The sequence below is a fragment of the Cricetulus griseus genome, chromosome 5, assembly GCF_003668045.3.
Source record: "Cricetulus griseus strain 17A/GY chromosome 5, alternate assembly CriGri-PICRH-1.0, whole genome shotgun sequence".
Lineage (NCBI taxonomy): Eukaryota > Metazoa > Chordata > Mammalia > Rodentia > Cricetidae > Cricetulus > Cricetulus griseus.
The window spans coordinates 22,520,555-22,543,841 of NC_048598.1; the positions used below are offsets into that span (position 1 = coordinate 22,520,555).

A 23,287-nucleotide genomic window follows, 5' to 3' on the forward strand; every position below is an offset into this window, starting at 1 on the left:
GAACTGACATCACAAGGTCCCATGATTCTGTTAACCAGTGAGGTTACGACTTTAAAAGGTGAACGCAGTTTTCTTGTAGACAAGACTTGTGCCTTTTGAAAATGTAACTACCTTTTTGTTTTCTGTTTAATTTAAAATGTGTAATCGTTCTACAAAGGATTAGCTATATCATTGTGGAATTTTTTTTTAACAAAGTGTGATTTAGGATATTTTCCTCCCTTCTCTACCCACCTCTAACCTCTTTACCCCCACAACCTTTCATTTATATGTCCTTGTGTCCTTCCCTACTTTTCTTAGCATCGCTTTTTATTATTTCTGGGTCTTTTTTTTCTAGATTTTGTCTGCCTTTACCCACATTTACACACACACACACACACACACACACACAGACACACACACACACAAAGAGAGACACACACACACACACAGACACACACTCACACATATATATATATATATATATATATCTCACAAACTAGAATCTGCGCATGAAAAAAAGATGACCAGGTTTTTAATCTTTCAGAGTTGAGTCGCCTTGTCTAGTATTGTAATTTCCACAGACAGTTAGGCTAATAAAACAGGGGGCCTGTTTTATTTACATTTACAACCAGAAATGCTGGAACTGCTAGAGAAAACATAAGAAATACAATTCAGGATTCTCGCTATAGTCAAGAACTTTCTCAGCAGAGCTCCAGTGATTTAGGAAATAGCCCCAGGATGGAACTGTGAGGCTAAAAGGCCACTGCATAGCAAAAGAAACCATCGATGGAGTGAACAGGTATCCCATAGAATGAAAGAGAGTCTCTGCCAACTGTATTTCAGATGGGGCTAATAGCTGGATTTTTTTTTCTTGGCTGAGACTGCCCAGCCAGAAGAAAGAATATTGTAGAGCCACAGCAGTGGTGTTGTTTGTCTTGTATTTTCTTTAGGGGAGTGTCTTTTCTGTGTTGACATCCCCATGTGTTCTGACCTCTGAGACCCTGTGTCCTCTGGGAGTGCCATCTTGCTTTTCTTCTCCCTTCTCCCTTATTTTCCTGGCCTCTACCACTCAATATTTTTGTTGTATTGTTCTATAGGTTGTGTTGTTTAGAGCAGGGTTTTTAAAATACACTTTTGGGAAATAATTTCAATTTCTAAAATTTGCAAAACCTAAGGTTAGTACAAAAACATCCATATACTGTGTAGCTAGATTTTCCTGTTTTAACATTTTATCCCATTTGTGTTATCAGTACCTCCACCTGTCATCATATGTTGTGTGTTTGTGTATGTGTGTGTGTGAGAGAGAGAGAGAGAGAGACAGAGAGAGAGAGAGAGAGAGAGAGAGAGAGGTAGATTGGGGATGAAACCCAAGACTTTTTGCATGCTGGGTAAAGCACTACCAGTGAGCAACATTCCCGATCCCCAGACCTTAATGTGTTTTGTTTACTGAACTATCTGGAGGTAAGTTACCCTATATCCTTTTATATCAAAACACTTCAACTTATATTTCCTAAGATTAGGGATCAGATATGGTTTCTAATAGCTGGTGCTTTTAGGCAAGTGGCTTCCTCTGTCCTACTGTGCTCGCTGTAAGGCAGTGTGCTGATGAGACTGTGGACTCTGGGACTGCCTTGTTTCTCTGCCTTCCTTTCCTATATAGCAACCTGGTACCTTAGTAGGATGTAGAATAAGAATGGAAGGTGATTGTGAGCCTTGCAAGAGAAGATTTAAGTGCCCCTTATGAATCATCAAAACCCACCAACTTAGATATATAGATGCTTTGGGTGTAAATGGTGAAGTGTTTACACTAGTTGCAAAGAACAGTCCCCACCCTAAACTCCCAACTATGGCTATCCTGTAGAACATGTCTGAGCATTTATTCCCAGCTACTTGGGCATTTGAAGGAATGGGGGGACCTCATTTCCCTCCTGTTTCTCCCCATGGTTGGTTTAGACTGCTAGAATGTTTACAATGTAAGTTGAACTCTAACATTTTGGTGGCTGTAAGGTTGTTGGTCATGTCATTTGGGTCACCAGGGTCTCGGAGTCCGTATACATGATTTTGAATCCCCTTCTCCATCAGCTGCCAGCGTAGTGGGCAGCCTCTGCCATTTGACTTTTCCATACTGTTCCTTTAGACTGAACGTATATGAATGGATGTCTTCCTGGATGCAATATAGTAAATTACATGTGAAAGGAGCACAGGTGGGAACTATATGCACAAGGTCCCAGGGACTTAGAAGTGCTTTTTATTACCAACTAGGTAGATAGAATTCTAACAAAGGGACCCCAGAATGTCGGGAGGGAAATTGGGAAGACTGCAGTAGTGACTTGTTATTTTGAAAACATGACCCTATTTTGATTTAGCTATGGGAGAGTTTGTAAGAACTTGGTCTTTCCATGGTTTGCTAAAAAGGTGTGTGGTATAGCATTTTGTTATGTTGTTGTTGTTGCTGATGGCTCAAACAGAAGCTACCTCTCTGACAGTGATTGGTCACTACATAAATGTGTCTTTCTCTCATTTGTTCCCCACCTGCTTTTCGAGCCCTTTTCTCGGACAGGTAAGATGCCCTCTTCCCCGCTCTGCTTGAGTACCTGCATGTTATGGGGTGCTGTTGGGAAGGCTCCCCTGCTGGGATCCAGCCATCTTTCCTACCAGCATCATTGTTCTCTCAGTCACCAAGACTAGTCCTGGGACAGGAGACAGAGTGTGAGGGGCTCATTAGCAGGAAAGGGGTTCATGGTGGGGACAGCAGAGACCAGCTTTACAGAGAAGACAATGTTTCCTAGCCTGAGCTCAGAGGCCCTTGTAACCACTGCCACAGAGAGTGCTCGAGTGGTTTCCGAGACTATAGTCACAAGTCTGGAAACAGACCGAGTGATTTCTTTATACTGTCAGTCCACCATTGAGATGTGGATCTTTTTTTTTAAGAATTCACATAAAAGTCACATTCAATTAAGGTAATTTATTAAATGCTTATTGTTATGCAAGGCCTTGTGGATAATAAAAGCACTCTAAGATTCAATGGCCCCTTTCCAGGGTTTTTCCCATCTGTTATATAAACCAGGTGTATTTCCTAGGAAAATTCAGGTAATGATAAAGCATATACCAGTCTCACTTTGAATTGCTGAGGAATATAGAATCTTTCACAAACTATATTATGAAAAGTAGAGAAGTACAGAAAATCCAAATGAGGCATCATCTAGATTGTTTGTTAAAGGTGTGCTTTGGAAGTAATAGGCACTCGTGATTTACAAATCACATTGACAGGCAGTTTTAGTGTTTCCACTTTCAAATTTGACCATGCTTGCTCTGACAATGTAAAGAAACCACCAGCGAAATATGAGGTCCAGGAAATAGTGGAGAGCTTGCTGCTCCTAACACACCTCTGGAGCATTGCATACAATTCCTTTCTGAATGGTTCGGGGAGAGGAGGATAGTGGAATTAGTTTCCAAATAACCTCTGCTAGTTTGCAGAGTGCCTGAGTAAATAAAATGAAAGGATTTGGGACATGATAGTCAAATTCTGCCAAAGTGTGGTAAGAGAACGGTCAGGAGCAGCCGTGGAGTAGGCGGTGTGATAGGTGAGCATCTGAAGTCCAAGCAGCTTGGAACTTGTCCCAAATCCCTTGGCCTATCCTTCCTACCACACAGTAATTCTACCCCAAAAGACCTGAGGAGCTGCCAGCCATGAGAAAATGTGCCCATAGGTCAAGGTTACTCAGAGGTAAAGACTGTGGAAGTCTATGAGTGACTCCACTCTTCTTTCCATGGCTTTCTCCCTGCAACCCAGGGACCCTTCGAATACAAGTTAGCTACGTGATTGATCCAATTGGGATTTCTCAACTCAAATCACAGAAAGCAAAGCATTCCCTCTGGCCTGGAACTCAGCAATGCAGGACAAATGAGATGGAATCTGAAGACTTATCCTCAGGAGATCTTAGGAAAGGCTTACTGAGATAGATAGACCCTTAGCAGACATATTGACAATGAGAGCCCAGGGACCACATGCAACCTCTCTTTGTCCAAATAGACAACAAAGCTAGAACAATGGCCATGGACAACTAAGGCTCCAAGTCTGCCTCCTTTGATGACTTGGATGAATTTTTGGAGAGCATATGAATGACTAGGTGTTAAGGTGTCCTAGTTTAGGGTTACTATTGCTGTGATGAAACACTATGACCAAAAGCAAGTTGAGGAAAGGTTTATTTAGCTCATGCTTTACACGTCCATAGACAATCACTGAAGGAAGTCTGAACAGGAATTTTTGCAGGGCAGGAACCTGGAGTCAGGAATTCTTGCAGAGGCCATGAATGGGTGTTTCTTATTGACTTACTCCCTGTAGCTTGCTCAGCCTGCTTTCTTAATAGAACCCAGGACCACCAGCTCAGGCATGGTACCACCCACAATGAGTCACTACTTGAGAAAATGCTCCACAGGCTTGTTTATAGCCTGCCTTATGGAGACATTTTCCTTATTGAGACACCCTCCTCTCTGGTGATTCTAGCCTGTATCAAGTCAACATAAAATTATACAGCACTCAGTGTGAGCATCGTAACGCAGAGACTGGAGCTCCAGCCTTTTCAACAACAGACTTCAGGGCTACCATCTTATCCTTCATAATTTTTCACCAGTGAAATGGATGTGGGTAGTTCATTTTAGATACTCATTGAGTACCTGCTGTGTAACAAGCCCAAGTCTGGTATTGAGAATATAAGTACACAAAGATACAGAGAGTGTGGCCTCAGCCTTGGGAATGTTTGCCACCCAGTAAGCTAACCCTCAAGCCAACCGTTCAAGCCATATAAAGGTCCCAAGAGGACTATCTTCCATAGCTATTCTAGGAAAGAGCCCAAGACTCTGGGTTAGAAGGCCTGAGCTCTGATTCCAGATGATCAATAGCTAGTGTTGTGATGTCAGGCCTACAGTTATTACTCTGAGTCTCTCCCTAGTCTAATGAGCTCCTTTAGTAGGTCCTCATGGGGTTGAGTGGGAAAGGGTTTGCTAGGACATTTGTACTTCCCTGGAAGCAAGGTCCTGCCCTGGGTTTGATTGTCTGACTGCCTCTGTGTCCACAAGCTTACCTACTCTCCCAAGTTCCACTCCAGAAGACCTTAGGAGCTGCTGGCTCATATTCCATGGAGAGAATGCATCACACATGTGGCTTTCAGTAGGGCGCTCCCAGCACAGAACCCTTGTCCACCATTCCTGCCACAGGCCATGTTCCCAATGCCTGAGGAAGAGGCTGCAGCATGTGATCCCAGCAGTGGAAACATATCACACTTCATTGTTTCATCCTCATTTTCTCTCTGCTTCAAAGGGCCTCATGACCCCATGGACAAAGAGGTCAAGGAGACTGGATTTAAGGAATATGCTTGACTTTATGACCAACTCAGTCACTGATTAACCAGGATGGGAACAACTGAAATTTTTGGTCACATGTCCTGTCACAAAAGAAAGAGAAAGAAAGAAAGAAAGAAAGAAAGAAAGAAAGAAAGAAAGAAAGAAAGAAAGAGGAAGGAAGGAAAGAAAAGAAATACCCTGGAAAGTTTAAAAGCATCTTTACTAGACGCTTCCAAAGCTTTGTGCCGTGATAAGCTTTGAATGTGTTATAAAACAAGGAAAGATGAATAACGAAGTCCAGGGTCTACTCCCCTCCACTTACATGTCTCTCTCTCTCTTTTCTTTGTTCATAGTTGACCACAGCATGTTTGAGAATTTGAACACAGCCCTCACTCCAAAGCTCCAATCTAGCCGTTCCTTCCCGCACCTGTCCAGATCTGTGGCTCCGAGCTCCATCACGCCTGGCTCTGCAGAGCCAGGGGGACCAGGACTGAGGGTAGGCAGCAGCCAGCACCTTAAGAACCTGGGCAAAGCCATGGGAGCCAAGGTCAATGACCTCCTGCGAAGAAAGGAGTCCTCAAGCCTGGGCAGTGTGGGTGTGATGGAGATTAACAAGACTGCTGGGGCCCAGCTGGCTGGTGGGGAAGATGCTGCCTGTGGAGCCTGGCTGGAGGATGACAGGTGAGTCCTCCTCTCCTACCCACTATCCCACTTGAAAAGGTAGGAACACGGACAGACCACAGCATGCTCAGGAGAGAACAGACCCAAGGAAGGGATGAGCAAGTCAAGAAAAGCCGAGATAGACCTGTGTTCATGAGAGCCCACGTCAGCCTCCATAACCAGAGACGCTCTTCCTGCCTGGGTGTTGTGTCCTTAACTCTGTTTCACACTGTAACTCAGCCTAGCCTAGATCTCTCTCTCCAGCCCAAGCAAGCTGACCTCAAAGTCATAGCTATTGTCCTGTCTTGGCTTTCCTGGGATGACAGGTGTGAGCCACCATGCCCGGTTTAGATATAGTTTCCTTTGCAAATGACCCAAGTTCAGAGAGGTAGCTGTGCCTCTCTGTTAGTATTTGGAACTGCATTCGAACCCTGGTGTCACTGAAACTCCTCTCATGGGTTCTGATGCCAGCCATTCCTGAGAACTGCTGCTGTGGACTGAGTGCCTGGTAGAAAGGGAGAGACCTGCTACAGCTACTTCTGTCTCCATCCAACAGCTCCTTTCTGGGCCTTGACTCCAACACCTGTGCCAAGAGCTCATGTGCCCTCTAATGGGGCCCAGGACTTGGGCTCTAAGACGACCGGGATCTTTCTCCAACCTCCCAGAGGCATCACTTTGTGCCACTCTGAGCACTGAATGAGGAGGGAACAGCCCTTTGGCTGCTTGTGCTGAAGTCGCTGAGGTCTACACCCTAAACCCAGAATGAACTCTCAGCAGAAGAAGCACTCACTGGGGGTAGCGGTGGGGGGGACAAGCTGAAGGAGCAGCTGGAGTAGAGAATGGACAATGCGTATAGACTGCTGTCTCACTGTCATAAAGCCTGAACGTTTATTGTCGTGGTCTTGCAGGTCGGTCCAAGAAGCCTTCCCTCTGCTGGATCCTCCACCTCCCATAACCCGGAAGCGAACCCCTCGGGCACTGAAGACCACCCAGGACATGCTGATTTCATCACAGCCTGTCCTAAGCAGTCTAGAATATGGGACAGAATTGTCACCTGGGCAGGCCCAGGACTCTCCACCCACTGCTCAGCCTGTCTCTGCAGATAATTCACGACCAGAGTCCACCATTGAAATGCGAGACAAGGGAGAGGCTCTGGCCAATGGTGAGGAGTCCCTGTTGGTGCCTGACCTAATACACAGGAACAGCCAGGAGGAATCCAAGCTAAAGGCGACTGAGTGCAGAAAAGCCTCCTCCCCTGACCCCATTGCGAGGAATGGCCTCAAACTCAGCTTGAGCCCCATCAGCCTGGCTGAGTCCTGGGAGAGCATCAGCCCACCTCCACGGGCACGGACCTCCAGCCTTGACAATGAGGGCCTTCACCCAGACCTGCTGTCCTTTGAGTAGTGTGTCTTGCCTTCCCTGCTGAACACACTCTTCACTTTGTCCTTCACTGCACACAGGTTCTTTGTCCCAACTCTGCCATGCCCTCATCTTCCTTTGTGGAAGGCACAGCAGAGCCCACTCTATCTGAGGCGTTGCAGGACCAGATGGTCACATGTTGTCCCAGTTAAGGAGTCTGCAGAGTGGTAAAAGGATGCGGGTGGCATCTCCGATCCTACTTCTCTGTAAGATCTTCTGGCTGCTGCTGGAACTCATCCACCATCAGGCTTGTCCCAACTTCCTACTGAATTATAGGGCCACCAGCCTAGGAGGATGGATCGGGCAGGAATTCTCTTTGTCTGTCTGATCAGATGCATATGCTATCTGTTCTTTCATCCAGCCACCCCATCCTCCAGCCCTGATTCTGTCCCTTTCCTCCATAGTGGTCCAAGGACTCCCTGCCTTGAAGGAAATACAGCTAGGGAAGAGTGGTAGGTTTGGCTTGATGATGGGATCGTGCCTGGAAAGCTACACTCTGACACAACCTCCCCATAGTTCCTTCAGCTTCTAGGCCGTGTGGACCTCTAGCCACCACCTTTCCTCTGTTTCTGGGTTAGGGCCAGCAGAAGTTCTTCTGAGTCTTGGGACCTTGAGGGCTTCCTCAATGGTTGAACCTTGTCACCAGGGTTCCCAAGGTTTTCCCATCAGTTAGATGCACCCCTATGTCTCTGGACAGGCACTTAGGACAATGGTATGGGCAGTTGTGCTGGGGTTCCTTGCTGTGTGTGTAAAGACAGGGGCAGGCAGGCCCCTGCCGAAGCAGCAGAGAGTGTTCTGATGTTCAAGAGAGAGCTCGGGAACATGGAATAGTCCTACAGGAGCAGAGATCATAGAGAAGAGTAAAGTAGGGACTGAGAAGGGCATCGCTGAGAATCAGAGCAGCTTCTCAGGCCACTCCACACCAAGAATTAGGCAGTGCTGGGGGCCTGGGAACAGTATGTATGAGAGCCAGGGTGTAGCATGTGAGAGACTGGAATGTGATGAGGACTGTGGAGGCAAAGCAGTTGTCAGTAAGTGAGAGCACTTCTTTGTGTTTGTGCTGAGGTTGCCTGAATTCCCTGCAGCCCCAGGCCTGCCCAGAGATACCCCGAGCCTCTGTGCTTTATCTGCATAACAGTGATCTTCCTCTGCCTCTGCTGTCCGGATCTGTGTAAGGAACCAACAAGGCTTGTCAACCCTTGGCCAGCTCCTGCCTTCCAGGTTAACTCGCTTTGTGTTCCTTTCTCCCTCCAGGGGCCCTATCATGTTGTCTTCCTGTGACCAGGAGACTCTGTAGTGATCCTGGCCACAAGGATCTTTGTAGTCAGAAGAGGACATCCCTATTCTCGAACAAGGAGGTCAATGCCCCACAAGGAGGCTGGGGATGGTGCATCCAGCCAGAGCAGGCCGTGTAGCAGTCATCTGCTCTACTTCCTGTGGTCCTCCCTTTTCTGCTTGCTTGACTTCCCATCTGTGAGACTAGGGCACACAGGTCTCACTTGTCTGTTCAACATCACCAACGTGCTTCCCTCCTCCCACCCAGCAGACATCTGCGCTAACTCCTGCAGAACCGGAATAGGAGGCTTCAGCAGGATCCCTGGGAGGAGGTTTCCCTCTCATATCCTTGCTTAAGCAGCTGTATGGCTTCCACCATCTCTGCCCTCCAACCCTCTTCTCTTGCCCCATCTTCCATTGCCAGGAATGCAAGAGCTCATGCCATGCTTCCTGCATAGTCCTGTCTCTTCCTCTCAGATGAGAATACATGCAGCCAGGCATCTGAGGATCCTGGTAGAGTACACAGGACTGTTAGCACATATGTAGCACACGTGCCTTGCTCCAGGAACATCCCAAGGATGTGACATCTGAAGTTAGAGAAGTCCTTAGGGCTAGCATCTGAGGATCTATGAATTTTTCCCAGAGTGATTTGTAATACTACCCAAAACAGAGAGTTCAGGCTGTGGGGGTGGAAAGTCTAGGCGTGCACGAGAGCACATGTTCAGTGTAATCTGAGTGCTGCATACCAGAATCGTGGTCTGCTCCTCCAATGGGATGCTCAGTCAGTGGCTGCCCTCTGGGGCTGCTCCTTCCCAAGGGTGCCTAAGTGATATGGTTGCCTAAGACCAACAGAATGAAGCTTGGCTTGCTTAAGCACCCAGGATACTGCTAGAATCCTGGTCCTCAGGCCCAGGATTAGCCAAAAGATCCCACCATATTGTCCCAGGACCCCTGACAAGGAAACTTCTGAGTACTTTAGACTTGGGCATGATGTTGAATTGGGTGCCATGGATGCCAACACCAACTCCTAGGGTCTTGGCCATCTCCCTACTACAGAAGTGATGCTGCTACCTCAGGAGGTCCTCTGAGACTGAGCCTTGTCTTAGATGCTGCAGATATTGCCTGGTGCTAGGGGCTAAGTGCTTCCCAGGGACCAGCAGGAACAAATCCTCTTGAGAGCTTTGACTTACATCAGTTCTTCCGTCTAGTGCCCCAACAGACTCAAAGACCATCTCAGCAGTCTGGACTAGCATGGCAGCCTTCACAATGAACCAAGATCCTCTGGGGCTTAGTCCTGGGGTAGTTTGATCTGCATGGGGTGGGAGGGGGACAGGCTAATGGGGAGGAATGAAGGATCTAACTTCTATGTTTGAAGAAGCTAGGGCCTTGGAGCTTTTGTCTCCCCCACTTCTTTCCAGATTCATTGTATGGGCTGTTCAGCCCATAGCTTTACCCTGATAGATCACAAAATAAGCTTCCAGAAGCCTGGAAAGAGGGCATCTCCTCCCCTGTCCCAGCCCACACTTCTCTCTAGAAATGTACCTGTGAATATTCTGTATCTGGGAGATATGAAGACATGTTTTTAACCCATCATCTTTTACAGAACAAGTTTTATCCCTGTTTGGAAGAACAAGATTATAGTTCTATTCTGAGTATTTTTTAGAGAGCTCATATTTATATTTTTAGAGATTTTTCTTGTAGAAAGAAATTGCATAATAAAATGATAATGTGTTTTTCTGGCTTGTCTTTTTTTTTTTTTTTCCTCCTGACTGGTGGAAAATTCTGGAGTCCTGGGCTCCTGGAGGCTTCCTGGGTAGGTGCATAGCCATGACATTTTTGCTTTGCTGACCTGCAAGACTGAGGAATGAGAGAGCTGGAAGGGATGATGAAGAGGACTACTGTAAACAAACCTCCAACTTGAGACTCTTAGACTAATGAGGATGAATTAGGATGGGCCGTCTTTTATGCCACTGATTGGCTGACTGCTGTGAGGGTTTCCACCTATGACTGTTTCTGGACCATCAACGTGTTGTGTACATGTCCAGTCTTCCCTGAGGGGAAGCTGTAAGACCACACAAAAGCCCATTGAATCCTTGAAGATCTTACCCTTGGTTCCACAGCCTGCTTCCATCCCAAAGGAATAGAGCAGCATGGGCTTGTACACTCTTCCCTCATGGACCAGAGCAGCTCCCTTACAGGGAGTGGCTAGCAGAAAAATACTCAAAGCTGTTAACTTTGTGGAAATTGTTCTCCCATGGCTGCTTGGACTGGGACGGCCCTTGATGTCATTTGCTGATGTCAATGAACAAGAGTTGGTGTGGAGTCCCTTTACCTTTACTGGTATTGGATTTCAGGGTCCAGAGGAGTTATGCTATAGAACAGCATAACCTGTGGGCCATGACTCTTTGGGGTTAAATGACCATTTCACAAGGGGTCACCTAAGACTGTCAGAAAACATGGATATTTATATTATGATTCATAACAGTAGAAAATTACAGTTATGAAGTAGCAATGAAAATAATTTTATGGAGCCGGGTGTTAGTGGCACATGCCTTTAATCCCAGCACTCAGGAGGCAGAGGTAGGCAGGTCTCTGTGAGTTCGAGTCCAGCCTGGTCTCCAGAGTGAGTGCCAGGATAGGCTCCAAAGCTACACAGGGAAAACCTGTCTCGAAAAACCAAAAATATAATAATAATAATAATTTTATGGTTGGAGTCGCCACATCAAGAGGTACTGTATTAAAGGTGTCACAACACTAGGAAGGTTGGGAACCATTACTCTAGAGAGTCAGTCAAGCCTTTGACTTCCTCAAAGGGAGGAATATAGAGAGGAAACAGGAAGGGAGGGACAGGGGCTTCCATTGTGTTCACACAAGCTATTCATATTGCCAGAGGGAGAAGATGGGGGCCCTTCTGTCTAGACCTTTCATTCTCTGCCATGACTAAACCTGGGTTTGGAGTCTATAGTCCAGAATGCAGAGGCTCCCTGGTTCTGTGTCAGGAGCATCTATCTCTACATGAGGTGAAGGCTCTGACCTTTTCTGCATCGCATTGAGTTTTCCCAGAGGTGGCAAAGAAGAGAAACTGGGCTTTCTAAGCTAGCTTGCTTGTCCTGCTGTGGGGCACAGCTATGTTATTCCAAGAAAGCCTGAGTAACACAAAAACCAACCCAGCGGTATCCCATGCATGGGAAAATGCATTGAAAATGCTTACAATAGCAACATTTTTCTTTAAGTGTGTGCTCCAGTGACCATTCTTTAGGCAACCTCTCCCATTGGATGGCTTTGGGATCTGCTGCTGTCATCAATTCAGGTGTGAAATGTGCCTGTTATATGCCCTTCTTTCCCACCACTGGGCAAAGCTGTTTCTGGTTTGGGTGTTTTGGTTGTTTTTGTTTTGTTTTGTTTTGCCTATAGTCAAGTACGCAGAAATGGTTATGAAAAAAGTTTTTAGGGAAACTTGAATGTAGAAGTGGGTGTGCACATGACCCTTTTTTAATGCTGTCTTCTAAGCTGAGCCACTGGTTTAGAAACTAGAAGGACAAAGGTTGCATTTGTATTTGGAACCTGGAGGTGAATGATACAGGGTCCTCTCTGTTGACTGGATGAGGGTGCCATGCCTTCCCTGTAGATGTTATACCATCACATGTCTTAGAGCATGGCAGAACCACCCAAAGCAGGCCACTTAGGACTGGAAGAATGTCCATTTCCTCTGGGTTTACAGCAACTGTTAAGGGACATTGATGGTCTACTGGAGGCCATTGACAGCTCTACTTTGTTCCCAGGGTCTGTGAAATGCTGGTGGGGAACCCCAGCTGATATTCAAATGTAATGGAATTAGCACTTCTAAATAGCCCCAGATGCTCTCCCAAACTCAGAGAATTCCTTCTTGGTCAGTTCCCCCACCAATTTTGGAATCCCTCTGAGGTATGTGAATACTGAGAATGCTGAGGAACTTTGTAGTCTTCATTCTCTCTTCACGGTCCCTGCCATCCCACACCTGAGTTTCCCAGTCAAGCCTGGCCAGAATGATTATCTATGAGATTTTGGCCCTCGGGGATCCCTTAGGCTTCACTCAGCAGTGCTCCCCACAAGGCCCTCCCAGGTGTAGAGTACCTCATGCGGAGCACCCGCCACTGTGGCTCTCCTGGGAGTAGGGACAAGGGCAGACAACTCCTGTGGGCAGACTCATTTCTTCCCTAAGTGTAAGTGGCACATCTGCTTTTCATCTCCCAAGAAAAGTTCATTTTGGAAACTTCCAGTTGTCCAGTGAAAGCCCTGTGGAGGTCTTTGGCCATCCAGTGAGCCTTCCTCCCCGCTGCCATTTGCACCAGGGGCGCATGATGAAAGCCCAGACTTCCTACTAATGAGAAAATTCCTCCACCTTCCGTATCTAGGGACCAACCCTCTTGAGACACAAGCCTTTGTGTCCAGCTTATCTCCAGCTGCTGCCATGATAAATAGCCCGGTCCGAGAGAGCCTGGGGCAGCTCTACCCCCCAGGAAACTTGGCTATTAATACAGACAGGGAAACGGTCCTGAAGAAATATTTAAGGACCAACTCGAATACAGTAGACTGCATTCTCTCTCGTGGGAGTTGCTTGAGGTTTATGTTGGTTACATGGCGCGGGAAACGTGGCTTGTGTTTTCCTTCGCTAGAGGAAAAGAAAAAGGCTTACAAATAAAACCCACCAACAAATGTCGCTTTCCCTCCCCTCCTTTTACTGTTTCAACAGTGAGCTGTTTTCAGAGCCATCTGCTTAGCTACCTTCTTTCTTAAAACGTCCCTCTGTTTGCCACCTTCTCTGTCCTAAGCTTGTGCTTCTTATGTAATTCTACTTGGCTCAATGTGATGGTCGGGCACATTCAACTGTTCAGCCCACATTGTGGGCCAACTCACATCACAACTCCCCAGGAGGTTTGGGATTGTCCCAGCCACTGAAGGGTAGTAAAGGGACATCTGTGGCAGAGGGAAATAAATTCCATCAGCCCTGTAAAGGGCTTAGGATCCAAGCACCTTTGATGAGTTCCCTGTGCCTGCAATGGTACCCAGTCTTGCATCGCCCTTCCCAGGCACCTCCTGGTTCCAGATAAACTCTGTTCTGATCAGCCTTCCTGGAGCTGTATCTTTTAGAGATGCGGTCAATAACCATATCTATGGGAGGTAATTGTGTGCATTGCAGCTCAACTGAAAAGTGGGCTCAGGGGCCTTGGCCAGGCCTCTCCCTTATCAGTCAGCGACTGTGGGTAGTATACACTGTGACCAGGCCCGGGGCCTTGCTGTGAAGCCAGGAGTGGGCTGTCAGATGATCCTCTGTACTGAAGATCATCCTTTGCCCAGCCCCAACCTACCCACCCTTCCAAGTTCATCTGCCACTATTCCATCTCTGCCTCAGAACCCCAGAACACTAATTGCCCAGAATTGCTTCTCTGCTTTTGTTTTAGATTTGTTTTTTGTTTTTTTGTTTTGTTTTGTTTTGTTTTTTGAGAGGGGGCTTCACTACATAGCCTAGGCTAGGCTTGAACTTGCAATTCTCCTGCTTTGTCCTCCCAAGGGTTATAAGGCACTCACCACCACAGCTGCCTCATCTAACCTTACACTGGCCATTCCTCTGATCTGCTCAGGCTGTGGTAATTCATCCTTCTCATCTCCCCTGGTGCTTTTCCCTTCCTCTAGGCTTCCTGCCCTGACCCCACCCTGTTACACCTTGAATGTGAAATCATGCATAGTTCATGCCAAGCTGAGATTTACCTTCCCAAATAGTGCCAACAGCTGAGGACCAAGTATTTAAGCACAGGGATTATTTACAGTCAAACCACAACACATGCTACCTCACCGCCTCTACTCTCCCACAGGACCCCACAGTTTTGATCATGTGTCCCCCGTGTGGTTTGCAGAGCAGTGCAGACTTCTGTGTCTGCAAGTCTCTAAGCACTTGGAGGCAAGGGGCCATTCCACATTCATATATAACTCCTCGGTGCCCACACAGAACCTGGCAGGTTGCAGGGACTTGGGAAAGACGTGCTTGAAGGGAACTGAACTCAAGAAACTTGTAACTTGCTTTGTGTGGCGCAGATAGACAAGCTTACCTGGGTTTAGAATAGACCCATGCTGCAGCTTTAGGCTGTCTTTCTCAGTGCATCTGTCTGGGGCAACTTTTCTGGGCCTTGTTAGTCACTGCATAGGGGACTATGCTGATACTCAGTCTAATGCAGGAATGCTAAGCACTGCTGATGCCAGATGGATGCTTGCACCCCGGAGCTCTTATACTCCCCTTTGCCACTCTAGGCATTCATGGGAGCCTAATGGTATTCGCCAAAGCTTCTGTGTAGTCCGGCTATTATCCTTATCAGTTTGCACACATTATCTGGTTTGCTTTTCTCAGAAACACTAAACAGGCAATCTTAGTAAGCCCGTTTTTCAGACACATAGTCTTTTACTATGTTCTGCAAAAGCCACACACATGAGCCCATTAATTCTCATGTCTTGAAAGGAGGTATTTCAACAGCACCAAGAGGGCAGGGTGTGGGGGTGGGGAGGCATGGACCTTACAACTGATGAAAAGCAGAATGAGCCTCAAAGGTCTACATTTTCAGACTGGGGATGGCTCCCCTTCCCTGCCACCCACAGCTCTGTGTGCTTCATCGCACCAGCTACTAAACAAGTTCGAGAACTAGTCATGGCCCCGAAAAATCTTTTTTTAGTTTGACCTTCTCCAACTTTAAATGCAATTTCCCTGAACGCTGGGTATTCATTCAGAATGGGAATTTAGAGACCCTCTCCTCTGCCCCTCACTTTCCAGAGGAGGAAACAGCAGACTGCATTTTAAAACAGTGCCAGGAAGGAGTCTTAGGCAATCCCCACAGTAACCTTTTGCAGTAAGAGTCCTTATCCTTGTTTTCTAGGTATCTCAGATCACAGTCCATGTCCGTCAGTAACATAGCTAGTGTTAGTCTCCCCAAAACATTCATTCTTTAAAAAATAATATTTGTATTTTATGTGCATTGCTGTTCTGCCTGCACGTATATCTCTGTGAGGGTGCTGGATGCCCTGCAACAGAGGAGTTACAGGCAATTGTGAGCTGCCATGTGGTTGCTGGGAATTGAACCTGGTCCTCTGGAAGAGCAGCCAGTGCTCTCAACTACTGAGCCATCTCTCCAGCCCCAAAACATTTATTCTTAAGGGCGTTAGTAAGGATCCACTCTGAAATGCAAGTGCTTCCAGTTGCAGAAGAGTGGCAGGAATCAAGAGGCAGGGGTGCTTAGGCACTTATCTGGTTATCGACCCTGGAGTTATTTAACTAAGTGCTGAGTTCTGCTTGGCAAATACCTGCCAAAGAAATCGTTCCGGTTTTGCAGCTACCATGGTTACTCAACAGTGCTTGACACGACAAACAAAACAAAACAAAACTCCTCATGACATTCGTTTTCTTGATGGCTGGCTGACCCCTTGTGGATCGATTTAGGATTGCAGCATTTCATCCGTTCCATGACAAATATGGCATTAATAAATGCTGCCCTCTGCCTAGAGTTGCTTGCATTTATGCTAAGTTCGTTTGTTTTCACATAAGATAAGAAATTTGGGGGGGGGGAAATAAAGGTGATGACACTTCCTAACTAGACTTTTTAGATGGAGAGAGAAAGTAACAGGGAAGAAAATCTTTGAGTAAAAGTGCAGCACCTGGGATGGTCATGTTCTCTTGTAATGCCTGCATGAGGCAATCTGGAATTTGAGGCCAGCTTGAGCTACCTAGAAAGTTCCAGGGCAGCCTCAGCTACGTAACAATGGCCTGTTGACAGAGACTGAGGGTCTCCAAAAGTTTGAGATCCTGAGAATCAAATGATTTAGAATTTGAAACAAAAACAAAACAGAGAGGAAGAATATTTTTAAAACACTTTACAATTAGAAATTTAAGATCATAAAGACAAACCATTCTTTAAATTTCCAGGGTAAAATTTGCTGTGAAGGAGAATCCAGTTCACATGTTTTCTCGGTAAGATGGCCATGAACAAAGTTAAAGAGGCTGATGATAATGGCTTAGCATTTTTGCTAAACATTGTAAGCTTTTAATCTACTATTTGCTATTTAGTTCAACTATCGTAATGTCAAAAAAGTGTAAAGTCTAAAAGACATTATAAAGCATTCAAGACCAAAGAAGGTTCCACCGCTCAAAGATCAGCTTTAATGAGAGCACTGTAAATTTGCCAGGATACAAGAATCCTTTTTCAGCAAACAAAAGGATTAGTAAGAATAAAATAAATTATTAATAAAAATAAAATATTAGCAAGAATATTAAAGTCAAGAAGATACTGTGTGCTTTGAGATGGCACAAGAAAAAAGAATGGGTAATTGGCTCTGAAGTTTATTGTATAAAGGATACAAAATGAGTGGGCTACATTTTAGATACTACTAGAGAACTATGTGGAATTGGTGATAGTCATACGGAAAATGAGAATTTTCTAAGTTGTAACAATCCATACATGTACCGTATTGTAGAGAAAAGCAGAAATATAAGTCATAATGAGTTAAGTGTAACCAAAACACTCTAATAGCACTTTCGGATGAAAAGAAATAAACTTGATCTACTCAATAAATAGCAGAAAAGGAGGCGGAAAGAAAAACAGAAGGAGAGTAAATAGAAAGAATTAAGTTGCCAGTCTGAGGCTAGCCTGGGCTACATAATGAGTACCAGGCCAACCAGAGCTACAAGACTCTGACTCAAAACAAACATAAGTGAATAGAAAGATAGATAAATAAATTAAATATATAAATAAGGAAATCAGACAATAGCAAATAACAAAGACAATTTAGGTGCTCCCATAGAGAGGAAACTTGTCAATAAAGAATAACAATCTAAAACCAGTAGCAAAAGCAAAAAGAACAACAAAACAAAACTGGGGTTTTGAAAGGACTAAGAATTGATTAATATAAAAGAGAAAGATAGAAATAAAGTATAGAATAATGAGGGAGGTATGTCTGTAGTTGCAAAAGGAGCATTAGAATAATAAAAAGGATATCATGTCAATGAGAATGAAATGTCAATCATTATGGGGGAAGAATGGAAAAATCACTGCAAAAACAAAGAGACAACACTGGCAAAATAATTTAATAAACCAATAATTAGTAATTAGTAATAAAAAGACTTCTGTTAGCCTGATGGTTGTGGCACACGCCTTTAATCCCAGCACCCAGGAGGCAGAGGCAGGGGATCTGTAAGTTCAAAGCCAGACTGGTCTACAGAGCGAGTTTCAGTACAGGCTCAAAATCCACACAGAGAAACCCTGTCTTGAAAAGGTGAAAGAGAGAAAAGAAAGACTCAAATACTAAATTTTGATTTTTTTTTGTTTGCTTGTTTGTTTTTTCTGTTTTTTGTTTTGGTTTGGTTTGGTTTGGTTTGGTTTGGGTTTTTGGTTTTTGGTTTTGGTTTTTTTGAGACAGGGTTGGTGTAGCTCTGGATGTCCTGGAACTCACTCTGTAGAGGATGTTGTTCTTGAACTCATAGACATCCACCTGCCTCTGTCTCCTGAGTGCTGGGATTAAAGTCATAGCCACCACTGCCTGGCTAAGAAAACACTGAAAGTTTTAAGAAACAGCTAATCCTGAACTTCCAAAATTATTTTTAAAAATAGGAAAAGGTGGAAGACTTCAATTCACTTTGTTGTATTACGGTTTGAATCTGAAACAATCCCATGGGCTTATGTGTCTTGTTGGTTTGCCTTATTTTTTTAAGATAATTTTTTTTTTATGTTTTTAAGAGGTGGGGTCTCCCATCCAAGTATTAACCAGGCCCGACCCTGCTTAGCTTCCGAGATAAGATAATTTTTATGTGGATGTTTTGCCTACATGTCTGTCTGCATACCACATGCATGCATGGCACCCATATGGGCCAGAAGAAGGTATTGAATCCCTGGGAACTGGAGTTACATACAGTTCTAAGGTGTTGTATGAGTGCTTGGAATTGAACCCAGGTCCTCTGGAAGAGTAGTCATTGACTTTAACCACTGAGCCATCTATCTCTCCAGCCCCAGGCTTATGTGCTTGGGCACCTGGTCCCCAGTTGGTAAACTGTCCTGGGAGGCTGTAGGGCCTGGCTGGTGGAGGCTTTGAGGGTTACAGCACAGCTGCAACCATTTTCTCTGTGTGCTGATCTGCCGAGTGTGAAGAGTCACCGTGACACACTCCTGTTGCCACATCTTCCATGTTGTGACAGACTAACCTTCTGGAGTCATGAGCCAATGTATTCCTTTTCCCCTTTATGTTACTTCTGCCAGTTATTTTGTCCTCCCAGTAACAAGAAAGGTAGCAAATACAGTTCTATGGGTTTTAAAGTAAAAACCTTAGAGATAAACTAATTAAATTTAATAGTTTATTTAAAATATATCAAGTCAAGCAATGCAAGGATGGTATAGCAGCTATTTCATTCATTCTAGTGACTAAACTTTATAATGCAGTGAAGATAAAAAGAACTCGCCAACATCAATAAATGCAGAAAAATAACACAATAGACTTCAAAATTTTTCATGTAAAAATCCTAAAATGGCCTTGATTAAAACTATTTATTAAAAGCCTATAACAATATGCTTAAATTGAGCGAGTTTTAAAGCATTCCCGTCTTACATTTCTATTGCTGTAACAAAACAGCATGGCCAAGGCAACTTCTAATAGTGTTTAAATGGGCTTACGATTTTGGAAGGTTGGGTCCACGATGGCATAGCAAAAACATGGTGGTGGGAACAGCTAAGAGCTCACATCCTGATCCACAAACTAGAAGACAGCAAGCACACTGGGAATGGCACAAGTCTTTTGAAACCTTAAAGCCTAGTGACACATCTCCTCCAAAAAGGCCACACCTCCTAATCCTTCCCAAATAGTTTCACCAATGGGAAGCAAGAATTAAAACATATGAACCTATGGAAACCTTTCTCATTCAAACTGCCACAGTTCTTCCAAATACTGCACCTAACACAAGAGTGTCCATTATCATAACTAGAGCTTAATGTATAGTAGAAGCCTTAGCCAATGAAATAAACCTAAAAAAAAAAAGACAAGAGAACAAAATGTTATTAAGAACACCAAAAAAGAATTTACACAGGACAAGCCCAGAGACAAAAGGCAAATTAGTAGGTCTAATGAGAAAGTATTCTGCTACCATTATAGACTAGTAGAAAAGCAATAAAATATAAGATACAATTTATGGCAACTGAAAGAATTAATGCATTAATTAAGAATTAATTCTTGTCCAGGTGGTAGTGGTACATGCTTTTTAATTCCAGCACTTGTGAGGCAGAAGCAGGTGGATCTCTATGAGTTCAAGGACAGCCTGATCTACAGAGCAAATTTCCAGGACAGCCAAGGCTACACAGAGAAACTGTCTCGAAAAGACAAAAAGGAAGAAGGAGGAGGAGGAAGAAGAGAAAGAGAAAGAAAGAAAAAGAAAAAAGAATCAATTCTTAATTAATTATTGATGGAATATACAAAGCCTGTATGGTAAAAATTTGGAACTTGTAGATTTTTCTTTGGCTCAGTAGCTGCATCTTAATCTGCTGCTGTTTCAGTCAGCAATTGTGCCGCTGCAGTTTGCATCTCTGGCAGCACCCTGGAGGGAATTCTTTTCCCAGCTTTACTGCTGCTGCTAAAGGTAGCAGTAGCTAAATCTCTATTGTTCTTTTTATAAATAAAACTTGAGACTCAGAGGCTGGTTTGAAAACCTGCTAGCTCAGAGAGGTTGATTAGCAACTAGCAAACCTTCACTCCTAGTTGGTGTCTCCCAAAAAACACATCCTTCTCCTCCACCAAAACAAAAAAGCCACATCCTCAGAACCCCTTCCTGCAACTTTCAGTGCATCTCTTCATGTCTTCCAGATGCCCTCTGATGGCTCTATGATTACTGTCTGTCATCTAGTTACTAACTAACTCAGCCTCCTGACCTAAACTTCATTTTATTTAATTAATGCAAATGTAAAAAAGGGTTCAAAGTGTGATCAAATATCCCCAACAGGAACTCCTTTACAAACCACCAAAGATGACTGGGCAAATGCAGGAAGCATATTTATGTATAGGAAAATATCCCAAGGAAGTCCATTTCTTTCCTAATTATAAGACAATGGCAGTTTCATTCAAAATTCTACCATGCTATCTTGAGCAAGTTAACATATAAAATGTACTGGAAGATTCATGAATAGCTTAAGATAGTTTTGAAAAAATAGGAGAGGGCACTCATCCTAGAAAGTAGGCAACATGCCACTTTCAACATTCAAAGATGTAAGACATAACAAAGCCAGAATACGGAGACTATTGTGATATTATATAGTGAAAGAGCGATAAATCAGAATATGGAGACATGGATTACTAAGCAGATCCATTACTAAGATGAATTACTAACTGGTGGGGGCTCCTACTAGTGAAATGTGAAAACTGGCTTAATAGATTTGAAGAAAAATATACTTGGCTTCATATCTCTTATGACATACAAAGATTACACCTAAATTCACCATTTATTCAACAGAAACTTATTGAGCATCTACTATGTGTGGAAGGCTTTTTTTGGACACTGGATATTTGTCAGTGAAAAGGTGGAAATCCTGTCAGTATTGTTAACCCCTAAAGGTAAAGGGTAACAGTAAAAAAATCAATAGAAGAAAATGTAACATCATTTTTCATGACCTTGGAATGGGAAGGACTTTTTCCTAAGCAAGAATCAGAAAAGCACAAAGCATATGGAAAACAGCATAATAGACTTCGTGACATAAGAAATATGAGCACACTTTTTGATCCACCCATTTGGTCTAGAGAACTCCTCACAGTTCCCTAGGACACTCATGCAATACTACCGTCACCATGTTGTTTGTGGGAGCAAGAAGTTGGTACTAACTTTAATTTGAATATTTTTTGTTTGTTTTTTCTTCTATTTCTTGAAGAGATTTTCTTGTTTCCTCTTTAAAGGGTCTTGAACATCTTCATGAAGTAGATTTTTAGGTCTGTCTCTTCTTCTTCCTCTGTGTTGTGCTTTTCAGATCTTGCTGGTGTGGAGACCCTAGAGTCTGGTGGTGTCATGTTGGTCTTTCTGTTGAGTGTGTTCTTATTCTGCCTTCTTCCCATCTCTTCTTCCAGTGGGTGCAGGTGGGGTCTCTCTATCTCCTCTTGTCACCCGGTGGTGTGTGTGGGCCAAGACTTTAATGTCTGCAGATATGGATGTTCTTGACTCTCCTGGTAGTCTCCTCACTCAGGAGAGTTTGGGGCGGCAGAGGGGGAAGGGATAGTGAGGTATTTCCAGACTCAAGGAGGTCCTTCCTGTCTGGGTGGGTCCACTCTATGCAGGTGAGTTTGCTCTCTGCTGCCGCAGGCCCAGAAAGATCCTGGGTTGATGGGGACCTTGGGTAGGAGTAGGACTCAGGAGAGGTCAGGAAGGCGGAGGGGGAAGGGAGAGTGAGGTATTTCCAGACTCATGGAGGTCCTTCCTGTCTGGGTGCGTCCACTCTATGCAGGTGGGACCACTCTCTGCAGCCACAGGCCCAGAGAGATCCTGGAGTGATGGAGACCTTGGAGAGGAGTAGGGCTCAGGAGAGGTTGGGGAGCCGGAAGGGGAAGCTGGTACCAACTTTAATGCCTACTTCTAGAGAAACAGGTGAGCTAAATGCGACAGACACACACTATGGAACATGACCTGTCAGATAAAGGCACTGACCAAGATGCACACTCAAAGGTGCAGAATAGAACCATAGAGTATTTCAGGAAGCAAAGGAATAACAGAGTTGAAGGAATACTACTGTATTGTACAGAAATGCCCGAGACACCTGTCCACAGTCAGTGCTTATCCACAGTAAAATATCCACAGTGTGGATATTTTACATCCACATCCAATGCTTCTGTCGAAAGTCTAGAAGTAGCTCCTGTGTGGAGGGAAGTGAATGTTAGGATGGAAATTTGGAATTGAAAGAATAAAAATAAATGAAATGAAATAACGGATTTTTATAGAGTAATGCTGATAGTGAGTTAAGAATTAAGGAATGGATAAACTCAACTTTCCATACCTAAATACCAAAAAGAAAGAGAAAGCCTGGATTCACGCCTTTAATCCCAGCACTTAGGAGGCAGAGACAAGTGGATGGATCTCTGTGAGTTTGAAGCCAGCCAGGCCTACGGAGTTAGTTCCAGGACAGCCAGAGCTGCTACACTGAGAAAACTTGTCTTGGAAATAAAAAAAGAAAAGAAGGGAGGGAGGGAGGGGGGAGGGGAAGAAAGGAAGAAAGAAAGAAAGAAAGAAAGAAAGAAAGAAAGAAAGGAAGGAAGGAAGGAAGGAAGGAAGGAAAAGGACGGAAGGAAGTTTCCCATTGTGATCACCAGAGATTGGAGTGATCACTTCGAAAATATATCACCTTCCACCTGGACCATCATGCAGGACAGACTGTTAGGCTATGGGACAGTTCTAGAAATCCAGCCTTCTTTCTTACATTTGACTAAAACTGCTCTCCTCAAACCCCCAACCATTGGTCTGAGTTCTGTGATTTGGCATTGTACTCAGAGAGCCACACCTTCACAGAACAGCACTTCAAACACACGTGATGTGTTATTATATTATAATTGTAATTATATACTTTAAATAGAATTATATTAA

General features: G+C 44.4%; 1 protein-coding gene across 2 annotated transcripts in view; it reads left to right on the forward strand.

Annotated features, from left to right (window-relative positions):
* LOC100771018 (carboxyl-terminal PDZ ligand of neuronal nitric oxide synthase protein) overlaps window positions 1-10,415 on the forward strand; it is a 293,706-nt gene extending 283,291 nt beyond the window's left edge. For both annotated transcript variants that reach the window (XM_027417062.1, XM_027417063.1), the window contains exons 11-12: window positions 5,676-6,003; window positions 6,891-10,415. In XM_027417062.1, the coding sequence (XP_027272863.1) occupies window positions 5,676-6,003; window positions 6,891-7,386 (824 nt within the window). In that variant the 3' untranslated portion in view covers window positions 7,387-10,415. The remainder of the gene's footprint in view (window positions 1-5,675; window positions 6,004-6,890) is intronic.
* Window positions 10,416-23,287: the final 12,872 nt, after the last annotated feature.